Below are 17,224 nucleotides of genomic sequence, written 5' to 3'. Positions count from 1 at the left end.
AAAGACAGCTCATGCAGGTGAGGATGTGGAATAAGAGGAACACTCATTCATTGCTAGTGCGAGTGCAAACTTGTACAGTCACTATTGAAATCAATGTGTCTTTTCCTTAGGAAATTAGGAATCAATCTACCTCAAGATCTGGCTATACCACTCTTGGGCATATTCCCAAAGGATGCTTCATACTATCTCAGGGACATGTGCTCAACTTTGTTCATTGTTTGTCTATTCATAATACACAGAAATTGAAACAGCTTGGATGTCCCTCAACAGAAGAATGGATAAAATTGTGCTACATTTATACAATGGAATGTTACTGTTAAATGAAACTATATCCAGGTGTGGTGGCTCACACCTTTAATCCTAGCACTCAGGAGGCAGAGGCAGATGGATCTCTATGAAAGTTCAAAGTCAGCCTAGACTACAGAGTGAGTTCCAGGACAGCCAAGGCTGTTACACAGAGAAGTCCTATTATGAAAAACCACTCTCCCCCAAAAAACTTACTGGTAAATGGATGAAACTAGAAAAAAAATCATCCTGAGTGAGGTAATCCAAATACAGAAACACAGAAAGACAAATATTGTATGTATTCGCTTATATGTGGATATTAACTATTAAATCAATGATAAACAAGTTATAATCTGTGTAACTACAGAAATTACATATAGAGTAAGATACTAGGGGCATGGGGGATAGATAGGTCTCCATAAGCAAGTGAAACAGAGAGCACCAGATCCAAGATGGCGGCCAGCAGGAGGCTGATGAAGGACAACCCTCCATATGCTAAGGGGGCCTTCAGAATTGAAATCAACTTTCCAGCAGAGTATCCATTCAAACCACCCAAGATCACATTTAAGACCAAGATCTACCACCCTAACATTGATGAGAAGGGGCAGGTATGTCTGGCAGTAATTAGTGCTGAAAACTGGAAGCCAGCCACCAAAACCGACCAAGTAATCCAGTCCCTCATAGCACTGGTGAATGACCCTCAGCCTGAGCACCCACTCTGGGCTGACATAGCTGAAGAATACTCTAAGGACCATAAAAAATTTCTGTAAGAATGCTGAAGAGTTTACAAAGAAATATGGGGAAAAGCGACCTGTGGACTAAAATCTGCCATGAACGATTCCAGCAAGTTTGAGCAGGGCCCCCGAGCAGTGCATACAGATACCCAGCACAGCAGGACTCTGGAAAATTGACACGTGCCACCACCTGGCAGTTACTAACTTTCTACAGTTTTCTTAATCAAAAGTGGTCTAGGTAACCTGTAAAGAAGGATTAAAAAATTCACATGTTCTAGTTCTGCTTGCTTTGTTTTAAAAATCACTGCTTTAGTTTACTTCGAAAGAATGCCATTTCTTTTCCTGCCCAGACTCAAAGTTACAGTTAGCCCAGAAGGTTTAAAAAACAGAGTTGTGATTCCCTCTCCCCATCGCCTTCTTCTTTTTCAATCCCACTTCCACAGACTACGGCCCCAGCTCCCACAGAAGCAGCAGCCCTTCTCCTGTGCCACACTGCCTGTGGGTGATAGTTCAAGTCCGCTAATGCCATCTTAGTAATGTACTTACAAAAGATTATGAAACAATATCAACCGCCCAAAAGAATGTCTGTGCAAAGGGAAGCTGCTTTTACATAAAATCTTAGCAAAGTGTTTCCACAGTAACAGACTCAACGGGCAGACCCCACGCTCTGATCCTGTGGTCAGGCTGACTTTGTAGTGACCTTGGAGCAGAGAACGCTGTGCACTTGTGTGATGAATTCTCTCCAGTCAGCAGCCCTCCCTGCAGCTGTGGCAGATGACCTGCTGGTTATCCCAGGTCAAGGCAAAAGCCAGAATATTCTTTTGAAATCTCAAGCTTCTCCACCACCAAGCTCTGCTGAGATGTGCCAAGGAGCTCCCACTCCTCAGCACAGTAGGCCACCACTGTCGTTCTCCGCATGGTTTGCATCTTGTGGGATCAGCATTGATGGCTTCTGCTTTGTAACCAGCTGCCCCTTCCTCAGAGAAGCTGCTGGTGCAGCCCAGGAACAGGACGGCCTTTCCCTCCCTCTGGATTCAGCCTTTCCAGGGTCAAGCTCACCTGAAGCTCACTCAGTAATATCCTTTTAATGTGTTTTATAGTGTTTCCATTGCCTTTTTTGTAGAAATAAAATTTGACCTTAGAATTTATCATTAAAAAAAAAGAAAGTGAAATAGAATAGATAGTTGTGAATGGATTGGGTGGGATGGGGGACACTGGAATAGGAGAAAAAAGTGAGAAAGAATTGTAAAGAGGAGATGAAAGAGGGAATATAGGGAGAGATAACTAAAATTAGGGGCTATTTAAGGGGTAATATGGAAACCTAATACCTTAGAAATTTCTCAAAATATATACATATATGAAGATGTTGTGTTGCTTGTTCATTTCCCAGCCACTCAGATATGAAATAATCACACTGAAACTATATTAGTTGCAATACTGTATTTCTAGCTTAAGTGTATTTCTAGCTAGCTCTTACATCTTAAATTAACCCATTTCTATTATTTTATATTTTACCATGAGGCTCGTGGCCTCCCAGCAAGGTCCTGCTGGCAGCTTGCGTCTTTCTCCTTTGGCAGCTACATGGTGTCTCACTGACTCTTGCCTACTCTCTCTCTATATCTTTTTAAGCCTGGCTATATTCTGTTAAGCCATTGGCCAAAAGCAGCTTCTTTATTAACCAATGGCAATAAAACATATTCATAGCACACAGAGGGGAATCACACATCAATAATTTAAATGAAATTGCCAAATAATGGAGGAGACAGAGCCCCAACTAGACATCTCGTTACCAAATGAAGCTCTCAGTACCAAGAATGGAATACATCTAATTGAGTTGTAGGCCAAAGGGATCCCATGGGAATTTCCTGATGACATAGCCCTATTGCTGAAGACAATACCCACAGAACTCATTGAACATAGAGAAGTTGAGCTGATGCATATGTTGATCCTATATGCTAGTGTCTTTGGAAGGTACTCTGCAGGCTACCAAAAAAGAAATACAAATACCAAGCCAGCCACAAACTGTTTGCTATATAATGGTGTCCTGCCTGCAGAATATGCTAGGGCAATGGTAGCACAAAGTTTGTAGAAGTAACCAACCAATATCTGCTTTGAATTAAGGCTCACTCCAAAAGATGGAACTCATATTTGGTGCTACTTGGATGACCAAGAGCCTGGGACTAGATAGCCCAGGGACCTAGGAAAAAACCAAATACTACTGTCCTACTAAAACAATGTAGCAAAAAACAAAATTGACTTCTAATGGTATTCTGCTGTACTCCTAGATCAGTGCCTTATTCAGCCATCATTGGAGCCATCATCAAAGAATCTTCCTTCTGTAGCAGATGGGAACAAATACAGAGACCCACTGCCAAACAATATGCAGAGAGGGAGAGAACTTGGAACGTTCTGTCCTAAACTGGATGTTTCTTTCAAATCCTCCCTCAGAGCTCAGGGAACCCTGTAGAAGAGGAGATGGAAAGAGAGTACGAGCCAGGGAAAATGAAGGACATCAGGAGAACAAGGCCCTCTAAATCAGCTGAGCAAAGCTCATATGAACTCACAGAGACTGAGGCACATTCAAAGGACCTGCAAAGGCTCTGCTCCAGATGGTGACCTAGATCTGAAAAGAAAAATGGATACAAGCCTCTGTCCCTAATGCAGATGTAATCTCCAATTGATAACCGCTTGCAAATAATAATTTAGTTTTTTTTTTTCCCCAAGGCAGTCTCACTGCGGAAACAACCTAGTCTTAAGGCTAGACGGCATGCCCAGAAGTAGATGGACAACAGAAAATGAACTCAGTGGTATCTTTGGAAGTTTTTTGTCAGGGATTTTTTTTTATCTTATTTTAACTTTATTTATATGAATTTTAAACTTTTCTTTCTTTTTAACCTTCAGGTTCTTCACTTATTATGGATATCAGTTTTTCTTTTTTATGGGATTCCTGCATGTGCAAATGAGTGTGTCTCTCAGTCTATATCTGTTTATTGTACCTTGGGGTCTTTCCTTCTGCTTGTTTTGTTTTATTCTAATGTGTTAGTTTTTGTTTTATCTTATTTTATTTTATTATTTATTTATTTATTTTGGTTTTTTTGAGGCAAGGTTTCTCTGTAGCTTTGGAGTCTGTCATGGAACTAGCTCTTGTAGACAAGGCTGGCCTCAAACTCACAGAGATCCTTCTGCTGGGTTTAAAGGCATGCGCCACCACCATCCAGCTTTTATTTCATTAGTCACTAAGAAGTTTGTTTTCTACAGCCTGGTATTGGCATAAAAACAGACAAGAGGATCAATGGAACCGAATCGAAGACCCAGATATTAATCCACACACCTACAAACACCTGATTTTTGACAAAGAAGCAAAAAAATATAAAATGGAAAATAAAAAGCATATTTAACAAGTGGTGCTGGCATAACTGGAAATCAACACACAGAAGAATGAAAATAGATCCATATCTATCACCATGCACAAAACTCAAGGCCAAATGGATCAAAGAACTCAACATAAAGCCAGCCACACTTAACCTGATAGAAGAGAAAGTGGTAACTATACTTGAATGCGGCAGAGGAGACCTCTTCCTAGATATAACCCCAATAGCACAGACACTGAGAGAAATGATTAATAAATAGGACCTCCTGAAACTGAGAAGCTTCTGTAAAGCAAAGAACATGATCAATAAGGCAAAACAGCAACCTACATAATGGAAAAAGATCTTCACTAACCCTACATCAGACACAGGTCTGATCTCCAAAATATACAAAGAACTCAAGAAATTGGACATCAAAAGAACAAATAATCCAATAAAAAATGGAGTAAAGACCTAAACAGAGAACTCTCAAAAGAGGAATCTAAAATGGCTGAAAGATACTTAAAAAAAATGTTCAACATCCTTAGTCATCAGAGAAATGCAAATCAAAACAACTCTGAGATTCCATCTTAAACCTGTAAGAATGGCCAAGATCAAAAACACTGATAACAACTTATGCTGGAGAGGTTGTGGGGCAAATTGAACACTCCAGCATTGCTGGTGGGAGTGCAAGCAGGTACAGCCCCTTTGGATATTGGTATGGCTATTTCTTAGGAAATTAGGAAACAAACTTTCTCAAGACCCAGTAATACTACTTTTAGGTGTGTATCCAAAGGATGCTTAATCGTACCACAAGGACATGTGCTCAACTATGTTCGTAGCATCATTGTTTATTATAACCAAAACCTGGAAACAACTTAAATGCCCCATGACCGAAGGATGGATAAGGAAAATGTGGTACATTTACACAATGGAGTACTACACAGCAGAAAAAAAAATAACATCTTGAATTTTGCAGGAAAATGGATGGAGCTAGGAAACATCATATTGAGTGAGGTAACCCAGACCCAGAAGCGTATCCTATGTACTCATTCACAAGTGCTTTTTAGACATAAGGCAAAGAAAATCAGCTCACAATCCAAGAGAACATAGACAACAATGAGGACCCTAAGAGAGACATACATGGATCTAATCTTCGTGGGAAGTAGAAAATGACAAGATCTTCTGAGTAAACTGGGAGCATGGGGACCATGGGAAAGGGTTGAAGGGGAGGAAAGAGGAAGGGAGGTGAGCAGATAAAAATGTAGAGCTCAATAAAATAAAAAAGAAGTCAGTTTTCTAATGAAAGACAGAAAGGGGCTAGGTCCGGATGGGTGAGGAGCTGGGGAGGGACTGGGAAGGAGTTGAGGGAAGGGAAACTGTAATCATGATATATTATGTGAGAAAAACAAATCCATTTTCAATAAAGGAAAGCAGCATATAAATATCAGTACATTTCTCTATAAAATTCTCTCAAATAGGTATTACTAAAACAATCCCTGCATGTCTTATACTTGTCTTAAAATAGGCCACCTAACTGAAGAGGGTACATATATGGGAAAAAATTAACATCATCAAGTTATCCTCACTACCAAAGTGATCTGTAAAACACTTGGTATTTTTTTCACAGGACCAGAAAAATATCCTAAAAATAGAAAACTCCAAATACCCAAATCCATCTTGCACAAGAATAATGAATCTGGAAACACACTAATTCCTGGCTTTGAAATATACTAAAAAGCTGTTCTAGCTGAAACAACATGGTGTTAGGATTCATGAAAACAAACAAACAAACAAACAAACAAACAAACAAAAAACAAACCACATAGGCCAATACAAGAAGATACATAGCCTAGAAACAAAAGGTAAAAATCTACAGCCAACTAATCTTAGACAAAGTTGCTAATGATAAACTTTAAATAAAGAATCCTATTTTCAATAAATGGTGCATGGAAAATTGGGTCATTACAGGCAGAAGAATAAAAAGTAGACTTGACTCAAAAAAAAAACAAAACAAAAAACAAAAATGCACTCATGACTTAGTATAATAGGACCTGAAGCTATAAAACCTTTAGAAAAAACAGTGGCAATACTAAATGGCATTGGGATAGGCAAAGATGTTTGGACAAAATTCAAGAGCACAGGAACTCTTTGAAAGAAACAAGAGCAAATAAGTAAATGAAATGACATCAAACTAAAATGGTTTTGCACAGCTAAGAAAATAACAAAATGAAAAAGCCACCTAAAGAATGAGAGATGTTATTTGCAAATCATTCGCCTAAAATGACATGAACATTCAGAATATATGTGGATCAGTAATGGCATTCAGTAATGGCATACCAAAAAGGCAAACAAATTAAAAACCATCTAAATTAGAAATGTTCCAGAAACCTAAGTGGAAATTCTGAAAAGAAGACATGTAAATGGGCACCATGACAAACGACTCAGCATACTAAGTAGAGGGAAAATACAAATCAAAATCACAATACCATCTTACTATAGTACGAATGCTATTACAGAAAAGGCAGGAAGATTTGGGAAGAAAACAAATACACTTTTGGGAACAGAAATCAGTTCAGCTCTTACTGAAAGTTGTATGGAGTTTTCTTATAAAAATGGATCTGTCATGTGTTATGCTGCTGGGTGGGTATGTATCTAAAGTAAACAAAGTCAGCACATCAAGGAAATATGTGAACTCTTGCTTCAAGTAGCATTCATCAGCTGATAAATGGGTTTAAAAGACTATAGTGTGTGTACACAAAGGAACACTCCCCAATAGTTTAAGAGTAAAGTTCTTTCTGCAACAACATGAATGAAATTGGAGATCACTGTGTTCAGTGAAGTAGGCAGAGCACAGAAAGACAAATGCTATAGGATTTCAATTGTATGTTAAAAAGAAATCTAGTTGTATAGAAGTAAAGGACAAAATGATGGTTACCCGAAACTGAGAAGCTGTACTGGAAGGAATTAAAGAACATATAAATAATCAGAAAAAAATCCTCATGTTTCATTTACTACAAAATCTAAGATGGAAATACTCTCTTACTTGAATAAATCACCATCAATTTCATAGATTATCCATTAATCTTAATATCATAAATCATACAATGGACCCAGAATGACCAGAGCAATCATGAAAAAGAACAGATTTCTTGAAAAACACTTCTTGTTTTCAAAAGTTACTATGGGGCTTTCAGGTGTCCAGGGCGAGGTCCCCAGCTAGTTCCTTGGGCAGCTGAGAAGAGGGAACCTGAAATGGCCCTATCCTATAACCATACTGATGAATATCTTGCATATCACCATAGAACCTTCATCTGGCGATGGATGGAGATAGAGACAGAGACCCACACTGGAGCACAGGACTGAGCTTCCAAGGTCCCAATGAGGAGCAGAAGGAGGGAGAACATGAGCATGGAAGTCAGGACCGCGAGGGGAGCACCCACCCACTGAGACAGTGGGGCTGATCTATTGGGAGCTCACCAAGGCCAGCTGGACTGTGACTGAAAAAGCATGGGATAAAACCGGATTCTCTCTTTTTTCCATTGTATACTTTTAGCTCCTTTATCGAAGATCAGGTGTTCATAGGCTTGTGGGTTAATGTCAGGGTCTTCTATTCGATTCCATTGGTCGACTTCTCTGTTTTTATGCCAATACCAAGCTGTTTTCAATACTGTAGCTCTGTAATAGAGTTTGAAGTCAGGGATGGTAATGCCTCCAGACAATCCTTTATTGTATAAGATTGTTTTGGCTATCCTGGGTTTTTTGTTTTTCCATATAAAGTTTATTATTGTCTTCTCCAGATCTGTGTAGAATTTTGATGGGATTTTGATGGGGATTGTATTGAATCTATAGATTGCTTTTGGTAGAATTGCCATTTTTACTATGTTGATCCTCCCAATCCAAGAGCAAGGGGGGTCTTTCCATTTTCTGGTGTCTTCTTCAATTTCTTTCTTCAAAGACTTATAGTTCTTGTCAAGTAGATCTTTCACTTCCTTGGTCAGGGTTACCCCAAGGTATTTTATGCTATTTGTGGCTATCGTGAAAGGTGATGCTTCTCTGATTTCCCTCTCTGCCTCCTTATCCTTGGTGTATAGGAAGGCAACTGATTTTTTGGAGTTGATCTTGTATCCTGCCACATTACTAAAGCTGTTTATCAGCTGTAGGAGTTCTTTGGTAGAAGCAGACGCGCCCAGGAGAAGTAGAAGACTGGAAATAATAAAACTGAGGGCTGAAATCAACAAAATAGAAACACAGAAAACAGTCCAAAGAATCAATGAAACAAAAAGCTGGTTCTTGGAGAAAATCAACAAGATCGACAAACCCCTATCCAAACTAATTAAACGACAGAGAGAGAACACGCAAATAAATAAGATCAGAAATGAAAAGGGGGACATAACCACAGACACAGAGGAAATTCAGAGAATCATTAGATCTTACTACAAAAGCCTGTATGCCACAAAACTGGAAAATACAAAAGAAATGGACATTTTTTTAAATAAGTATCATATACCAATGCTAAACCAAGACCAGGTGAATGATCTAAATAGACCGGTTTCTCGCGAAGAATTAGAAATGGTTATCAAAAATCTCCCTTCGAAAAAAAGCCCAGGACCAGATGGTTTCAATGCAGAATTCTACCAGAACTTCCAAGAAGAACTAATACCTATACTCCTTAATGTATTTCACAATATAGAATCAGAAGAGTCATTGCCAAATTCCTTTTTTTTTTTAGGATACATATAATTTGACATTTATTAAAAAGGAAAACAAATTCACATTCTAGTGAGTTGAACTTGCTAGTTTCTTCCCCATAAAGAATTAGATCTTGAATGATGATTTCTTTTTTTTTTAAATTTATTTATTTATTAAGGATTTCTGCCTCGTCCCCACAACCGCTTCCCATCTCCCTCCCCCTCCCCCGATCAAGTCCCCCTCCCTCATCTGCTCGAAGAGCAATCAGGGTTCCCTCTACAGCACATGGGCACAGGAGACCACTTCCTATGTATAACCCCAGCAGCACAGACACTAAGGGCTTCATTGAATAAATGGGACTTCCTGAGGCTGAGAAGCTTCTGTAAAGCAAAGGACACTGTCACAAAGACAAAAAGACAACCCACTGACTGGGAGAAGATCTTCACCAACCCTGCAACTGACAAAGGTTTGATCTCCAAAATATATAAAGAACTCAAGAAACTAGACCGTAAAAGGCTAATCAACCCAATTATAAAATGGGGCACTGAGCTGAACAGAGAATTCTCAACAGAAGAACTTCAAATGGCCAAAAGACACTTAAGGTCATGCTCAACTTCCTTAGCGATCAGGGAAATGCAAATCAAGACAACTTTAAGATACCACCTTACACCTGTCAGAATGGCTAAAATAAAAAACACCAATGATAGCCTTTGCTGGAGAGGTTGTGGAGAAAGGGGTACACTCACCCATTGCTGGTGGGAATGCAAAATTGTGCAACCACTCTGGAAAGCAGTGTTTCGGTTTCTCAGGAAATTCGGGATCAACCTACCCCTGGATCCAGCAATACCACTCTTGGGAATATACCCAAGAGAGGCCCTATCATACAACAAAAGTATATGCTCAACTATGTTCATGGCAGCATTGTTTGTAATAGCCAGAACCTGGAAACAACCTAGATGCCCTTCAACGGAAGAATGGATGAAGAAAGTATGGAATATATACATATTAGAGTATTACTCAGCAGTAAAAAACAATGACTTCTTGAATTTTGCATACAAATGGATGGAAATAGAAAACACTATCCTGAGTGAGGTAAGCCAGACCCAAAAAGAGGAACATGGGATGTACTCACTCATATTTGGTTTCTAGCCATAAATAAAGGACATTGAGCCTATAATTCATGTTCCTAGAGAAGCTAAATAAGGTGAATCCAAAGACAAACACATAGGCATCCTCAGGAATATTAACCTTCATCAGGCGATGAAAGGAGACAGAGACAGAGACCCACACGGGAGCACTGGACAGAAATCTCAAGGTCCAAATCAGGAGCAGAAGGAGACGGAGCACGAGCAAGGAACTCAGGACCACGAGGGGTGCACCCACACACTAAGACAATGGGGATGTTCTATTGGGATCTCACCAAGGCCAGCTGGCCTAGGTCTGAAAAAGCATGGGATAAATCCGGACTAGCTGAACATAGCGGACAATGAGGAATACTGAGAATTCAAGAACAATTGCAGTGGGTTTTTGATCCTACTGCACGTACTGGCTTTGTGGGAGCCTAGGCAGTTTGAATGCTCACCTTACGAGACCTGGATAGAGGTGGGTAGTCCTTGGGCTTCCCACAGGTCAGGGAACCCTGATTGCTCTTCGAGCAGATGAGGGAGGGGGACTTGATGGGGGAGGGGGAGGGAAATGGGAAGCGGTTGTGGGGACGAGGCAGAAATCCTTAATAAATAAATAAATTTAAAAAAGAAAAAAAAAAGAAATCATCATTCAAGATCTAATTCTTTATGGGGAAGAAACTAGCAAGTTCAACTCACTAGAATGTGAATTTGTTTTCCTTTTTAATAAATGTCAAATTATATGTATCCTAAAAAAAAAAAAAAAAAACGGATTCTCTGAACATGGCGGACAATGAGGACTACTGAGAACTCAAGAACAATGGCACTGGGTTTTGATCCTACTGCATGTACTGGCTGTGTGGGAGCCTAGCCTGTTTGGATGCTCACCTTCCTAGACCTGGATGGAGGGGGGAGGACCTTGGACTTCCCAAGGGGCAGGGATCCCTGACTCCTCTTTGGACTGGAAAGGAAGGGGGAGAAGAGAAGGGGGAGGGGGAGGGAAATGGGAGGCAGGGAGGTGGAAATTTTATATATATTTTATATATATATATATATATATATATATATATATATATATATATATATATAAAGTTACTATGTAACTGCTGTCATAAACTTGTGCCATATTGGTATAAAAATACCATTATTTGTTTTAGTGTTAACTTGCTACAAATTAGAATCCCCAAGCATGGAGTGCATTCAAACAAGTGTTCTGATTGCTTTGATTGGTGTGGGAAGACTCACCCCATTGCAGGCAACACCTTCTTATAGTGTCCAGATAAAAAGGGTCTGCTCTCTTGGCTTTCCTTCTAGCTGCTGAGTTAATTGATTCTGTTGCTCCTGCTGCTACTACTGCTTCTGATTTCTTAGCTGATAGCAGAACTAGAATAGTAGTTACTAGAGCATGGGACGACAGGCTTGGAAGCCTGGGTAAAGGTTGGTTAGTGGGTACTATGCTATAGTTAGGCAAGAGAAATAAATTATGGAGTTCCCTTGCATAAGAAAGAAACTACAAACAATGATAATACACTCTTTTTTCAAAAAAGTTTAAGAAAAAAGGACAATGAGTTAACAAAAAGAAAAGATGAATATTTGAGAACATAGACATATTTATACTGATTAAACATTGTAAAATGCATGCTATATCAAGAAATCCATATATATATATATATATATATAATTTATGTATTAGTTCAAGTAAATAAATGATAAAGATCTCAAATCTACAGGCTAACCTTCAACCACAAAATAATAGATCAAACTAGACTAATACAAGCAGAAGGAAAAAAATAAAGATCAAGCATAGAAAACAACAGAATTAATCAAACTAAGTATGAACTAAAATGACAAACCTTTACTGTACTGATGAAAAAAGAATGCATACAAGAATATTTCAATCAATCACCAATAGCACAAAACAATCATTTAAATAAGAATGAAAAGGAGGGCTATTGCTGTTGCGCTTAATGAGAAAGATGATTGATTACAGGAGAGTACCCTGAACAACTACATACCAGAAATTACATAACCTCCCAAACACAAGGTACCAAAGCTAACTTAAGAAAGAATGAAAATAGAAAACCTTAACAGATACATAACAGGAAAAAAAAGACATGACCATTAATTTTAAAAAGCCCCCAAATCTAAAATAGTTCAGAACCAGTTAATTCTCATTATGGATTTCTACCTCCAATACTTCTCAAACACTTGCAAAAAATAATAGAATAAAAATCTTCTAATCCATTCTACGAGGCAAGTGTTATTCTGTCACCAAGACCAAAGACAACACAAGAAAGCTCTGGGTCAATGTGTTTTCTAAATATAGAGACAAAAGTCCTCAATGAAAATCAATTCATGCTGAGAATGTAGCTCTTGCTTAATGTTTCAAAGACTGTCGATTCAATTCTCAGTGCCATACACACATAAACCCTGCTATATTGCACAATAGAAAAGTTACAAAAATAGTATTATCATATTAATATAGGCAGAAAACTTTGGATGAATCTAATACCTTTTAATATTATTTTACATGTGACATTTTACTGATAGTTACTGTCTGTTGAACCTTTGCAATCTCTGTTTCATTCCATGATAAATTCATTTATATTGTCTCTATCATTATTCTGTCTGCCCTCTTCCTTCACCTTTTCAGTTTCTTCCAACATAGTCCATTTGTCATCCTCTTGTAACTTGGAACTAAATTTTCAGAATTACGAACATGGTAACACTGAAAAGGTAAAGCCATCTGTAGCTATTTCACACCAACATTCCTGGTTTCAGAATTATTGAATCACCATAAGTTATTTTCATCACAATTTCTAGGCATAAGTCTTCTGGAACAGTTCTTTTTTTTCCTTTCATATATATATATATATATATATATATATATATATATATATATATATATACGCATAAAACAATTGCCTACAGAGTTCGAAGAGGGTATTAGAGGGTATTAAATCCCCTGAAGCTGAAGATATAGGTGGTTGTGAACTGCCTAGCACGGGTGCAAAAGCAGTCCGTGTTCTCACCTACTAGGCTGTCTTTCCAGCCCCAAGAACAGTTCTTTCAGATTTTTTCCCATACTCTCACAGACACAATCCAATTTTGATCATGATAAATTAAGATTGGATCATACTACTCATCTGGGATTCAAATCAGTCTTATTTCATATGCTCAGTAGCCATGTGTTACTAATGTGTAGTTAGTGGACAGTACAGTCATAGAGTTATGGCGCAATTATCTGGCATCTGGAGTGATTTTTAAAAAACCACTTTGCCATGGTGTTAAAATTTGTCCATATCTACTTCACTTTGTGCCACTGAAGAGAGATGACTCTAGTAAGGGCAACCAGAGTTCAAATATCTGCAGGCACTGTAGCACACTCCTGAATCCTGGAGTACTTTGGTTGAAATCCTGTACTTTTTCTTCCACTGCCTAAGCACCACAACAAAAAGTATGCTTTTGTCTTAGGGTTTCTTTCACTGTGAAGAGACACCATGACCACGGCAACCCTTAAAACATTTAATTTGGGTGGCTTACAGTTTCAACAGGTTAGTTCGTTATCATTATGGTGGGACATGGTGGCTGGAGCAGGAGCTGGGTGTTCTTGACTTAATGGCAACAGGAAATAGTCTGAGACACTGGACATAGCTTGAGCATATATGAGACCTCAAAGCCCACCTCCCGAGTGACACACTTCCTTCAACAAGGCCATATCTACTTCAAATCCACACCTTACAATAATGCCACTCCATTTTGGGGCCATTTCTTTCAAACCACCACAGTCGTCTTCATCAGTTTCCAGTAAGAAGGGAATATATGATAACTTCTATATTTAACATTTCAAGTCATAAACTTGAGACAGTTCCGACCTAAAACATCTTGAAGTCTTAACTGAGAATTGAAATAAAGGTTTACTGGAAGTATAAATTTGTGAAAAACATCTAGGGACAGCTGTGAGATAGGAGCATCTCGAAGACCTCAAATGAAAATGACAGAAAACAACTTCCAGATAAAGAATTTAAAAAGAATATGATTATAACTATGGTCAAACAACTCAGGGAGGACAAACATAAAGAGATTAAAGAAATAAGGAAGTTAATCCAAGATGTGAAAACAAAGTGAAAAATTTAAGAAAACCTAAGCTGAAACATTACTGGAAATTAAAAACTCAACAAATGAATTAAATCTTGCTTTTTTTTTAAAGTTAAACATCCTTAGCCCCCAGGGAAATGCAATTTAAAACTGTTTTGGTGTTTTACCTTACTCTCATCAGAATGCCTGAAAAATAAAAGAAAGAAAAAAAGACAAGTGCTGGCTGCTGGCACGGATGTAGGGAAAGGAAAACACTCATTTACAGCTGGTGGGACTACAAACTGATGAAACCACTGTGGAAATCAGCCTGGAAGTGTGTGCAGGTTCCTCAAAAAGCGATAATCAATTTCCTAAAAGATCCAGCTCTACCTTTGGGTATATACCCAAACCCAAAGGACCCTACATCTTACTACAGAGATATGTACAAAGCATGCTCATTGCTGCTCTGCTTACTCATAATAGCCAGAAACTAGAAGCAGCCTAGATGAACATCAACTGATGAATGGGTAAGGAAAATGTGGCACATTTACACAGTGGATCATTTACATATTGGAATATTTAGCTGTTAAGAAAAGTGAAATTATGAAATTTGCAAGCAAATGGATGGAGCTACAATCAGTCATTCCTTGTGAGGTTGGCCAGATCCAGGGAGACAAATGCCACATGTTTCCTTTCATGGGTAAATGTTAGCTTTGAATCTTCAGATATGCGTGTTTCATTTTGAATATTCACAGAAGTCAAGCAAACAGTAAGGGGCAAGAAAAAAATAACTCAGTAGTTAAGACTGCTTCCTGCTTTGCCAGGGAACTCAAATTTGGTTCCCAGCACCCACACTGGACCTCTCCCAAATGCCTTTAACTCCAGCTTCTAGGGATCTGATGCCCTCTTCCTGCCTTCCTGAGTACCTGAACTAGCGTGCACATACACGCACAAGTTAAAAGAATTCCTTAAAACAATTTATTACATTTTATTTTGTGCATGCGTGTGCCATGGTATGTTTCTCTGTCTCTCTCTCTCTCTCTCTCTCTCTCTCTCTCTCTCTCTCTCTCTCTCTCTGTGTGTGTGTGTGTGTGTGTGTGTGTGTAGGTCGGAGAGTCACCTGTTGAAATAGCACTCCATCATGTGAGTTCCAGGAATAAAACTCAGGTCATCAACTTGGGAGCAAGCTCCTTTATCAGTGAGCCATCTTGCTAGTCCAAATTTCTGCCCTCTCCCCATCCAAGGACAGGTAATTTGTACAATAGTACAGCTCAGAATAGTGATGACAAAAACAAATATTTGGTAAAGATGGAATATGGTCACTGAATAAAGATGACAAAGTATCATAATTAGATTTTCTGCTACTGTAATAAAACACCATGATCTAAAGCAACTTAGGGAGGATTTATCTCACACCTCTTAGGTCACACTTGGTCACTGGGGAAGTCTGAGCAAGAACTCTTAGGTAGAAACTGAAGCATGTCCCATGGAGGAACACTGTTTACTAGCTGGCTTCCCATAACCTGTTCTGCCTGCTTTCTTATTTATAGCATCCAGGTCCATCTACCCACGGGTGACACCAAACACAGCGAGCTGGGCCCTTCTCTCATCAACCATTAAATTGCCCTACAGGCGTGCTTGCAGTTTGATCTTATGTATGCATTTTCTTAATTAAGATTCCCTGTTCAAGGTATGTCTGTGTTTGTAACAACTCGACAAAACCAACCAGGAAACAAAATGTCAAAGCATTTTTTGGAAACTACAAAAAGCAAAGCAAAACAAAACAAGCAAGCAAAGAACAACAACAAAACCCCAACCCTCAAGGCTGTTTAGTCTTTATTGGAAGGCCATAGATATAGACTCCCTGGTTGTTCCAGGTAAGGGGGAGAAGAGCATATGGTTACACTGTTTTCTACCAGTAGTTTGGAGAATCTAAAAAGTCTATATCAGAGGTTCTCAACTTGTGAGTTGCAACCCTTTGCGGGGTGTGTGTGTGTGTGTGTGTGTGTGTGTGTGTGTATGTGTGTCAAACAATCCTTTCAGAGGAGTCACCTAAGACCATTGAAGAACACAGATATTTATTTACGTTACAATTCTTAATAGTGGCAAAATTATAGTTATGAAGTAGCAATAAAAATAATTTTATGGTTGAGGTCACCACAATAGGAGGAATTGTGCTAAAGGGTTGCAGCATTAGGAAGGTAGGCTGCCACTCTTTTATGTATCTTGAAGATACATAAAACTAAATGGAAATGATAAGAAAAGCTAAAGGGTTAAATAGATGAGTAACCAAGAAAAATTGGAAAGGGTTGTCGGTGATAAATCTCCAGGTGAGTTTTCATATTAAAGATGAGAAAATTGTAATATTATTTTTAAAATTCCAGAGCACAAATGGCAAACACACATTCTGATTCATGTTCTTTGGTACTCAAGCTGAATAAAGATGTTCCAACTCCATTTATGAAGAGAGTTACAAAAAAATCTAAGTAAAATATTAACAGTTGGTACCCTATATCAATATTATTATAATAATGCATCATGGTCACATGTGTTTTATTTTGTATCTTTGAACATAACAAATAAAACCCACAGGTAATTGTTTTTAAGAGAAAACTGAAGAAGGTGAACTGAATTACAGTGCAAAAATAAGATGAAATAAAATTTGTACTTTTTCTTTTTTTCAAGACGGTTTTCTCTGTATAACAATCCTAACTGTCCTGGAACTAGCTCTTGTAGACCAGGCTGGTCTTGAACTCATGGAGATCCTCCTGCCTCTGCCTCCCGAGTTCTGGGATTAAAGGCATGCGCCACCACCACCTGGCTAAAGTTTGTGATGTTAAAGGTCATTTCAGAAGAGAAATGGTAAATTGTGTGGGGCTGGGGAGCAGAGATCTTAATAAGAGTCCTTTTTGCAGAAGTGGTCAATGCAAAATGTAGTTGAGTGATGTTTTTATCCCAGAGGTTT

The 17,224-nt window shown here is 38.6% G+C and overlaps 1 protein-coding gene across 1 annotated transcript; it reads left to right on the top strand.

Annotated features, from left to right (window-relative positions):
* Positions 1-737: 737 nt before the first annotated feature.
* LOC121444303 (ubiquitin-conjugating enzyme E2 L3-like) lies at positions 738-1,055 on the top strand. Its single transcript, XM_041646123.1, has one exon. The coding sequence runs from the start codon at positions 738-740 to the stop codon at positions 1,053-1,055; it is 318 nt and encodes a 105-aa protein (XP_041502057.1).
* Positions 1,056-17,224: the final 16,169 nt, after the last annotated feature.

Source organism: Microtus oregoni, unplaced genomic scaffold (genome assembly GCF_018167655.1).
Source record: "Microtus oregoni isolate MIOR12 unplaced genomic scaffold, Mior012 000121F_000, whole genome shotgun sequence".
Lineage (NCBI taxonomy): Eukaryota > Metazoa > Chordata > Mammalia > Rodentia > Cricetidae > Microtus > Microtus oregoni.
This window is presented reverse-complemented; position numbering and strand designations above follow the sequence as displayed.

Excerpts from the sequence above, each read along its gene's own strand:
- LOC121444303 (XM_041646123.1), top strand. The coding sequence starts at position 738 with ATGGCGGCCAGCAGGAGGCTGATGAAGGACAACCCTCCATATGCTAAG.